The 10,000-nt window shown below is 51.1% G+C and overlaps 1 protein-coding gene across 1 annotated transcript in view; it reads left to right on the top strand.

The window, feature by feature from the left end:
• rfx1b (regulatory factor X, 1b (influences HLA class II expression)) overlaps window positions 1–9,866 on the top strand; it is a 37,905-nt gene extending 28,039 nt beyond the window's left edge. The window contains exons 8-18 of the mRNA XM_084460339.1: window positions 4,638–4,757; window positions 4,938–5,059; window positions 5,192–5,310; window positions 5,882–5,949; window positions 6,206–6,348; window positions 7,153–7,250; window positions 7,778–7,927; window positions 8,420–8,631; window positions 9,004–9,157; window positions 9,263–9,305; window positions 9,451–9,866. Of these exons, the coding sequence (XP_084316465.1) occupies window positions 4,638–4,757; window positions 4,938–5,059; window positions 5,192–5,310; window positions 5,882–5,949; window positions 6,206–6,348; window positions 7,153–7,250; window positions 7,778–7,927; window positions 8,420–8,631; window positions 9,004–9,157; window positions 9,263–9,305; window positions 9,451–9,623 (1,402 nt within the window). The 3' untranslated portion in view covers window positions 9,624–9,866. The remainder of the gene's footprint in view (window positions 1–4,637; window positions 4,758–4,937; window positions 5,060–5,191; window positions 5,311–5,881; window positions 5,950–6,205; window positions 6,349–7,152; window positions 7,251–7,777; window positions 7,928–8,419; window positions 8,632–9,003; window positions 9,158–9,262; window positions 9,306–9,450) is intronic.
• The last annotated feature ends 134 nt before the right edge of the window (window positions 9,867–10,000 follow it).

The raw sequence follows: 10,000 nt of genomic DNA on the forward strand, positions 1-10,000 counted from the left end.
TCAAGCTTACTTACAACGTGTATGTATGTGTGTGTGTATGTGTGTATGTATATACATACACACACACATACAGACATACACACACGTTCGTGTGAACAAGCAGAGCTCACTGCAAAACATGCGCACATGCGCGGTAGTTCGCTCGCGCTTTAAATGAATGGGGGAGCTCACGTGACCGAATGACTGTTTGCGTTGTGAGTTGTGAGCTCAGTGGCGCGTGTATGTGTGTATGTGTGTGTGTGTGTGTGTATGTATGAGATCGAACATAGCCTACATACATACACACACACACACACACACACACACACACGTTCGTTCCAACCAGCGCAGCTGTATGTGAAACTGCTTGCGCATACAAGCGCGGCAGCCACCGCACTTCCGCGTGACGTCACCGAATGCTCTGCCGCTGTTTAGAGAACAGCGTGTATGTGTGTATGTATGTGTGTGTGTGTGTGTGTGTGTGTGTGTGTGTATGTATGTCTGTGTGTGTGTGTGTGTGTGTGTGTGTCTGTTTCGACTCGCTTAATGAAGGACTTCGATACATCGCTTCAGAGAATGAAGACGACTATGGTAAATATAGCACTAAAAATATTAATATCTGCGTGGTTAGATGACAAGACCATGCTTTGTGGGTAGATCGTATGCCAAATCAATTTGTTTTTTTGTTTAGATGGGGGAGAGCCGGGTCAAAAGTCGCGCAGGACAAAAGTCGCGTTCCCATTTTCTCCAGAATGACTGGACCTGCAAATATGTGGTTATACTTGCCTGCACATATTACCGTGTAGGAGCTCCCTTCAAATTTTGGGCGCGATCGCAGCATATTTGACAGAGATATCGATGGAAAACCACTTTTGCCCCATAAAATCATGGTCTCATAAGCATTTTTTGATTGTAAAATTGTGTTCACTTGTTTTAGTTTGCAAACATATGCAATTTTCTTAGCATATCTACTGGCTACATGATAACATAGCTTTCATGTTTCGTGCGAGCAAGTCGTGCCTGCAAGCCAGGGAGAAATGACAGGAGACCGTGGCGGAAGTCGCATCCCGTATAGCAGGGGTGGCCAACCCGCGGCTCCACGCCCGTCAATGTGCGGCTCCTCCATTCATTGATAAAAAAAAAGTTGGCTTGCGGCTCTTTCATCCTTTCATTAAAAAATAAATTCATTCATTCCATAAGAACGTTTCTCTCTCTCTCTCTCTCTAGTTTCGCTGTGCATTTCTTCCTGCCCATTTTAGTTTATTGCAGATTTGTCATAAAATCATGATTGTTTCGCTAGGTCGCGAGGAAGTCGCGTGAGAACCACTTCAAACCAATCATTTAGGTAGCAAATCACCTTGGTAACAAAATAGTTGTAAACAAAATAATTTGCTCTGCGTGGGGACAAACACAAAACGAATGTAGGCCTATTATTAGACATATCATAATAATATATAGCCTTCAACGACCTCCTGAGCTGTCTGCCTGATGGTCTCAGGGCTAAAGAGACCGCGCGTCGTTTTCCTCACCCTAACTCTTGGCATGCTGTCAATGAAAGAAAATACATTGTAGGCCTAAATAAGTGTGGTAAACCTAAACGGGGAGGAGTTGGGTTGAGGCTCAGGCTCCCCGAATTAGACTGATGAACCGCACCTGTGCCCGCGCATGGACTCTGTCCGAGACTCTGGTAACGCATAAATAGACAGAGCCGGGAGCTGAGCGGGCCTCTGGGAGAGCGGCTAGCGGTCTGACGGGACAGATAGGCTACATGTATAGAACCAGATAATTGTAACCGCATTGTCCTCACCGGTATCGGGGGGTGGGAGCCGTTCGCGGTGATTTAGAGCCGCCGGCGGTGAAGACAGCGAGAGAGGGGGAGAATTGGGCTGATAGGGCCAGACAGCAATAGGGCCGGGTTTTAGCAGGTGCAATTTGGCCGCTCTCCACTGGTTGGGAGCGCTCCTATAGCCAAGGGGCGCCCCTAGTTCGCACACCGGGTCGACATCCCCCACAGGCTCTCCGCTACACGGGCCAGGTCGGCACGGTGCTTCTGCTCAGACCCCAGGGGGGGGTCTCGTCGCCTGGCGAGTTAAGTTATTTTAATGCAACCACAGTCTGTTTAATGTTGTGTCTTGTCTTGTGTTAGGGGAAAGGGTTATAGGGGTTTTAATAAAAACGTCAGCAGGGGCGCACAGCGCAACCTGCCACCTTATAGTCTGGAGCCGCTTACCAGGGGCGAGGGGTCCTAGTCACCTGTGTGGGCAGTGTGAGCCGTGGTTACCGGGCAGAGTCCCTTATATGGTTGTGTTCGGCCGGTGTGGCAGGCCGGTTGTTTTGGAGTTTTGGTTTGACACGTTGTTTCGTTTGCAGTGAGAGTGCAGTTATATTCTTTTGCAGTACAGTTTATATTATTTTGCAGTGAGAGTGCAGTGTCATAATTTAAGCCCGGAGCTCCTGGGGGTGGGGCAGCTATAGGGGAGTTGGGGAGCGTCTCGAGGCATGCTGATGTTGGCGTTTTGGAGCAAATAAATTAATAAAGCATGTCCTTTTTCTAAAGCCTGTGTGGTGTGTGTTCTGACCCCTGACGCCGGACCTCACCGGTTAAAAAAAGGTGGTGGCAGCGTAATTCGCTAAGGAACCCAGTAAGCAGCTCCTCCCTCTGTTGGGTGGTTGTTTACTTCATAAACATGGTTTTAGGCTATTGTGTTTATGTAGGCCTATAGGTTAAGCTATGTGTTCATAAGGTTACGTCATTGTAAACGAAAGTAGCCTATATAATCCAATTGACTGGAACCAGGGGGTTTGACAAAAGTTAAGAGGCAAAATAATTTGTCTTGACTGCATTTAAGATGTATCTGTAAGGGGGCTGGTTGGCTAGCTGACCCAAACGCACGGACACAGACGGACAGTTCCAAGCCCAGAGGGCGGTTTAATACAAAGCGGAGGTACAGAGGGCAAGGCAAAGGGTAGTCAAGTTCAGGTAGGGGTCAATCTATCAACAAACAATGTCCAGAAAACGTAATCCAATCCGTGGTCGAGGTCCGGGGAGAATGGGTCGGGGAAGCCGTGTGTCAGTCCAGGAAAAGAGCAGCAAACAAACCGGAATCATAACGAATCTTAGGGAAGAACGTTGGGAAGACCGGGTTCTTATAGGGGAGGTGATTGGATGAGTGGTGGCAGCAGGTGAGCCGCGCCCTCGGAGCTGGTTAGCGGAACCGTGTTCAGGTGTGCGGGGGTGATTACGTCGAAGGGCGCGCAGAGCGCGCGCTGAAGTGGAAGGCCGTGGCGCGCGCGCTGCGGGAACGGTGGTGGGAGCTGGAGAGCGCCCAGGCGGAGGCGGAGCCGTAACAGTATCTTTCACATTAAAACTGCATACAAAGCTGACCAATAGCATTAGAAAGATCTCTTCGAGAGCTTTAATTTCACCTGTTCATTCTGCCCAAATGTCACTCGCGCACCCCTCTGGTTCTAAGCCATCAGAATGCGACTTCTGTCACTCTACGGGATGCGACATTTGTCCCGCCACGGTCTCCTGTCATTTCTCCCTGGCTTGCAGGCACGACTTGCTCGAACGAAACTTGAAAGCTATGTTATCATGTAGCCAGCAGATGTGCTAAGAAAATTGCATATGTTTGCAAACTAAAACAAGTGTACACAAATTTAAAATCGAAAAATGCTTATGAGACCATGATTTTACTTATATGGGGCAAAAGTGGTTTTCCATCGATATCTCTGTCAAATATGCTGCGATCGCGCCCAAAATCTGAAGGGAGCTCCTACACGGTAATATGTGCAGGCAAGTATAACCACATATTTGCAGGTCCAGTCATTCTGGAGAAAATGGGAACGCGACTTTTGTCCTGCGCGACTTTTGACCCGGCTCTCCCCCATCTAAACAAAAAAACAAATTGATTTGGCATACGATCTACCCACAAAGCATGGTCTTGTCATCTAACCACGCAGATATTAATATTTTTAGTGCTATATTTACCATAGTCGTCTTCATTCTCTGAAGCGATGTATCGAAGTCCTTCATTAAGCGAGTCGAAACAGACACACACACACACACACACACAGACATACATACACACACACACACACACACACATACATACACACATACACGCTGTTCTCTAAACAGCGGCAGAGCATTCGGTGACGTCACGCGGAAGTGCGGTGGCTGCCGCGCTTGTATGCGCAAGCAGTTTCACATACAGCTGCGCTGGTTGGAACGAACGTGTGTGTGTGTGTGTGTGTGTATGTATGTAGGCTATGTTCGATCTCATACATACACACACACACACACACACACATACACACATACACGCGCCACTGAGCTCACAACTCACAACGCAAACAGTCATTCGGTCACGTGAGCTCCCCCATTCATTTAAAGCGCGAGCGAACTACCGCGCATGTGCGCATGTTTTGCAGTGAGCTCTGCTTGTTCACACGAACGTGTGTGTATGTCTGTATGTGTGTGTGTATGTATATACATACACACATACACACACACATACATACACGTTGTAAGTAAGCTTGAACACGCAACCAAAGGGCACTTTTCACACCCCATACCATATACTGTAGCCACATTCCACAAGCTCACCGTGTCGTGTGTGTGTGTGTGTGTGTGTGTGTGTGTGTGTGTGTGTCAGGGGGAACTCCAAGTACCACTACTACGGTCTGAGGGTCAAGGCTGGCTCTTCCCTGAGCAAACTGATCCAGGACCAGCAACACCTGGCTCTGAGACAGCAGCCCCTGTCACACAAACACAGGTACGGGAGTGTGTGTGTGTGTGTGTGTGTGTGTGTGTGTGTGTGTGTGTGAGAGAGACAGAGTGGACATTGTGTCTCTCTCCCTTTCCTTCTCTTCTCTTCTCTCTCTCTCTCTTTCTCTGTCTCTCTCTCTCTCTCTCTCTTCTCTGTTTGTAGACTGACACCTCCTCTGCCCAATAGGACAAAGCCGGTGCAGAAGTTGGAGGGTGTGACCAATGGGACGTCCGCGGGGGCGGGGCAGCAGCAGGGGGCGGGACTGTTTGATATCTCCGCCCAGGCACAGCAGTACCAACAGTTCCTGGGTGAGAAGCTCCGCCCCACACACACACACACACATTCCATTGGAGTGATGTTCTAACACACCACTCGCTGTCATGTTCTAATCATGTTCTGCTGCTCGTCTTCACCCCCCCTACGTTCTCCCGCCCCCCCAGGCCCGTCTCGGGTTCTCCCAGCGTTCCCCCAGCTGGACCTCCAGGGGTCGGTTCTGCCAAGCGGCGTTCTCCCAGAACACATCCCGGCCTTCCAGCTGCTGTACAGGGAACACTGTGAGGTAACGATGGAGAAAGGACTGGCTGGACTCATGACCATTCGGGGACGTTAGGGTCAGGGTCAGGGTTAGGGTTAGGGTCAGGGTTAGGGTCAGGGTTAGGGTCAGGGGGCAGGGTCAGGGTCAGGGTTAGGGCGAACCCTTCTTCATGCATACAGCAGTCTGCAATCTGAGACATGGCGACCCTGATCTGCAGTTCCAGTCAACATGTCTGAGTTACTTGCCCTCGCTCGCCCCCCTCACCCCAGCTGGATCCCTGGTTTGTCGACAGAGAGAGTTGGTGGAGAGGAATTACGAGTGAAGACAATCAAGGGTGCTTAATTCAAACAAGGGTGCTTAATTCAAAAGATAGTAGATGAGCACAATATTCTTTTCTATGCAGGCGACGAGAAAATCAGCTCTAACTGGCCAAAACAACACAGTCTGTTAAATTAGTTCAACTAAGCTCTAATATGTTGAAGGAGTTCAACTAAGATCTAATAATACAGAATTTCCATTACAAGTGTCATGTCAATATTATGTCATGTTAAGGTGTGTGTGTGTGTGTGTGTGTGTGTGCGTGTGTGTGTTGCAGGCCATCCAGGATGTGATGGTGAACCTGCAATTCACACTGCTGGAGACGCTGTGGAAAACATTCTGGAGGTTAAGCCCGAGCACACACACACACACACACACACACACACACACACACACACACACACACACAGCTACAAACATACGTTCATACACACCGATGCACACGCGCATGTGTAGTGTACATACGACACACCACATTTGATCATGATTAACCGTGTGTGTGTGTGTGTGTGTGCGTGTGTGCGTGTGTGTGCGTGTGTGTGCGTGCGTGTGTGTGTGTGTGCGTGTGCGTGTGTGTGTGCGTGTGTGTGTGTGTGTGTAGTCAGGACGAGCGTCTGCCCCAGCGCTGCCTGGTTCTGCTGTGTCAGTACGAGCCGGTACTGGACTGGACCCGGCGCTGTGACAGCAGCCTCTACCAGACCCTGGTGGACACGCTCATACCCGCCGTGCTCAGACCCATCCCCAGTGAGCTACCCTACATAGGGCTTCATAACATGACATAGGGCTTCATATCATGACATAGGGCTTCATAACATGACATAGGGCTTCATAACATGACATAGGGATTCAGAACATGACATAGGGCTTCATATCATGACATAGAGACACATAACATGACGTACGTAGATCTTCATAACATGACATAGAGACACATAACGTGACATAAGAGCTGCAGAGCATGATATAGAGCTTTGTGACATGACATAGAGACGCATAACATGACGTACGTAGATCTTCATAACATGACGTAGATGTAGAAAACGTGACATAAGAGCTGTATAACATGACATGGAGCTTCGTAACATGACAGAGATACATGACATCACATAGAGATGCATAACATTAACCCCCCCCTCCCTCTCTCCCTCCCTCTCCCTCCCCCTCCCTCCCCCTCTCCCTCTCTCCCTCCCCCTCTCCCTCTCTCCCTCCCCCTCTCCCTCTCTCTCTCCCCCCCTCCCTCCCTCTCTCTCTCCCCCCCTCCCTCTCTCCCTCCCCCTCTCCCTCTCTCTCTCCCCCCCTCCCTCCCTCTCTCCCCCCCTCCCTCCCTCTCTCCCTCCCCCTCTCCCTCTCTCCCTCCCTCTCTCCCTCCCCCTCTCTCCCTCCCTCTCTCTCTCCCCCTCTCTCCCTCCCCCTCTCTCCCTCCCCCTCTCTCCCTCCCTCTCTCTCTCCCCCTCTCCCTCTCTCCCTCCCCCTCTCTCCCTCCCCCTCTCTCCCTCCCCCTCTCTCCCTCCCTCTCTCCCTCCCTCCCCCTCTCCCTCTCTCTCTCAGGTGTCTTAACTCAAGCCATTCGTAACTGTGCCAAGAGTCTAGAGAGCTGGCTGACCAGTGCCATGATCAACATTCCTGAGGAGATGGTCCGAATCAAGGTACGTGTGTGTGTGTGTGCGTGTGTGTAACTACTAGTGTTGTCGCGGGGCGGGCGTGTCACAGACGCATGGTTACAGTGATGTCATAGACGCGCGCAGTTAGGCGTTTGTTAGTATCTGTGCACTTCTCTACACTGAGCTGCAAATGAACGAGTGCTATATACTCGTATATACTTCATATATATAATATGAAGAATATTTATTTACAGCACAAAAACATAAGTACACAAGTAAATTTCCTGCAGAAAATCTGTGTGAATAATGAAAAGAAATTGCAAAAACATTGCTTAAAATGCATAGTCTAAATGGGAAATATGTGAACTAACTTGAATACAACACCATTTAAAAATCTAAAAATGTTAGCGATCCAAAAGGCTGCTATTTTGGGCTTTTGGGGTCTTTCAGGGGGGGGGGGGGGGGGGGTCCCGTTTGGGGGTCCGGGCCGCCCCTCCAAGGCAATGGTGGGGGAAACACTGGTGTGTGAAAGAGAGAGTAAAGGGGAGTGTGTGTGTGTGTGTGTCCTCCAGGTGGTGTGTGTGGGCGCTCTGTCCCAGACCCTGCGTCGTTACACCAGCCTGAACCACCTGGCGCAGGCGGCGCGCGCCGTCCTCCAGAACCACGCCCAGATCAGCCAGATGCTCTCCGACCTCAACCGGCTGGACTTCAACAACGTGCAGGTACCCTGTCTGCCCGTCGCCATCTGTCTCTCCCCTTCCATCTCTCTGTCTCCCTCCTACGTCTCTCTCGCTCTTCCTCTCTCTCTTTCGTCCTTCCTTCTCCCCTCATCTCTCTCCTTCCATCTCTAGCTGTGTTCGGAATCGCTCCCTATTCACTATATAGTGCACTATATAGGGCGTCAGCCATTTTGTTTGTAGTGTCCGAATTCTCCCCGGAATTTTCGTTCCCTATATAGTCCACTATTTATTACCCACAATTCACCTTGTTTTCCAGGGAACAGTGCATGTACCCTATATTTTCTCCGTTCCCTAGGTAGTTCACTACATGGTGAACCCCATATAGGGAATAGGGAGTGAGGGAACGAGGGAGCGATTCCGAACGCAGCTTCTGTCTCCCCTCCTACGTCTCTCTCGCTCTTCCTCTCTCTCTTTCGTCCTTCCTTCTCCCCTCATCTCTGTCCCCGTGTCTCCGTCCCCCCCCCGTCCCTCCAGGAGCAGGCGTGGTGGGTGTGCGGGTGCGAGGGCGGCGTGGTGGAGCGCCTGCAGAGGGACTTCAAGCGGACCCTGCAGCAGAAGAGCTCCCTGGAGCAGTGGGCCGCCTGGCTGGAGTCCGTGGTCTCCCAGGTCCTAGAGCCCGACAGGCACAGCCCCGCCAGCTTCCCCAAGGCCGCCAAGATGTTCCTGCTCAAGTGGTCCTTCTACAGGTGAGGAGAGGAGGAGGAGGAGGAGAGGAGGAGGAGGAGAGGAGGAGGAGGAGGAGAGGAGGAGGGTCCATTTTATTACACACATACTAGGAATTTGACTAGCGTTAAGGCACCAAAGACGGACTATCCATGTTGTGTTCCATTCAGCTGTGTTTTGTGCTGTAGGCAGGGTGGGTCGTTCTGCACCAGAGGGCTGTGAGACCGTTTCTGGTTCTGCTCTGTCTGCCTGCCTGAATGTCTGCCTGCCTGCCTGAATGTCTGTCTGTCTGTCTGCCTGCCTGTCTGTCTATCTGCCTGCCTGCCTGTCGGGGCGGACAGGAGAAAGCACCAATAGAGAGCCTTGTGAAACCGTGACCCCTCCCCCTCTCTCAGCTCCATGGTGATCAGGGACCTGACGCTGCGCAGCGCCGCCAGCTTCGGCTCCTTCCACCTGATCCGGCTGCTCTACGACGAGTACGTGTACTACCTGGTGGAGCAGCGCGTGGCCCAGGCCAGGGGGCTCTCCGCCATCGCCGTCATGGGAGAGGTAGCTCCACACACACACACACACACACAGACACGCGCACGCACTACGACGTAGGTTAATACGCGCGCACGCAGTGACACGGTCGTCTTCCTCTCGCCCCCTCAGTTTGTCAGTGGGAGGAGTCTGACCTCTCTGGACCAGGATAAAGGTACTGCGACCTTTCAGATGACCTATGAACTCTCCTCGACTTGCTCAAACAAAAAGTCCTTTAACTGAGGAAGATGTCGAATGTGAAGTCTTGAGAATGATCAATGGTTTGACTTGTTTTTTTGAATCGTGTGTGTGTTTGTCAGACGAAGAAGAGGAGGATGAGGAAGAGGAGGAGGAGAGCGAGGAGGAGAGCAGGGAGCTGACCCTGCCGTCCAATGGCGCCGCTGTGGGGGCGGGGCCTACAGAGCCGCCCGCCAAGATGGCCAGGACTGATCCTGGAACGCTGTTCGCCAACACACACGCGCCGACTGACTGACGCCCACACTGACTGACACATGCAAATAAACACACACACACACACACACACAGTCATCCTTGCTTCCTCCCTGCACTTTAGTCTATCTTAAAAAGAGTGTATGATTTCCACTGATTCTCCTATACAGCCATTTGTGTGAGAGGCATATTCAGAGTTCCCACTGTTATTATTTTTTAACCTTTCATCTTTTTCTGTTGTCTCACTGACCTTTGACCTCTGCCAGAGCCTGGCGACCCTCCCCGCCGTCGTCTACAGAATTGTGTCGGGTTGAAAGGTTAAAGCGTACCTGTGTGGATGTTTGCGTCGTTTCTCCCGTCACGCTGCCAGACCAAAGATTCCACGTGCCTTGAAGAGACTTGTGTGTCTGACCACAGCGC

The sequence above is a fragment of the Borostomias antarcticus genome, assembly GCF_949987555.1.
Source record: "Borostomias antarcticus genome assembly, chromosome: 31".
Classification (NCBI taxonomy): Eukaryota; Metazoa; Chordata; class Actinopteri; order Stomiiformes; family Stomiidae; genus Borostomias; species Borostomias antarcticus.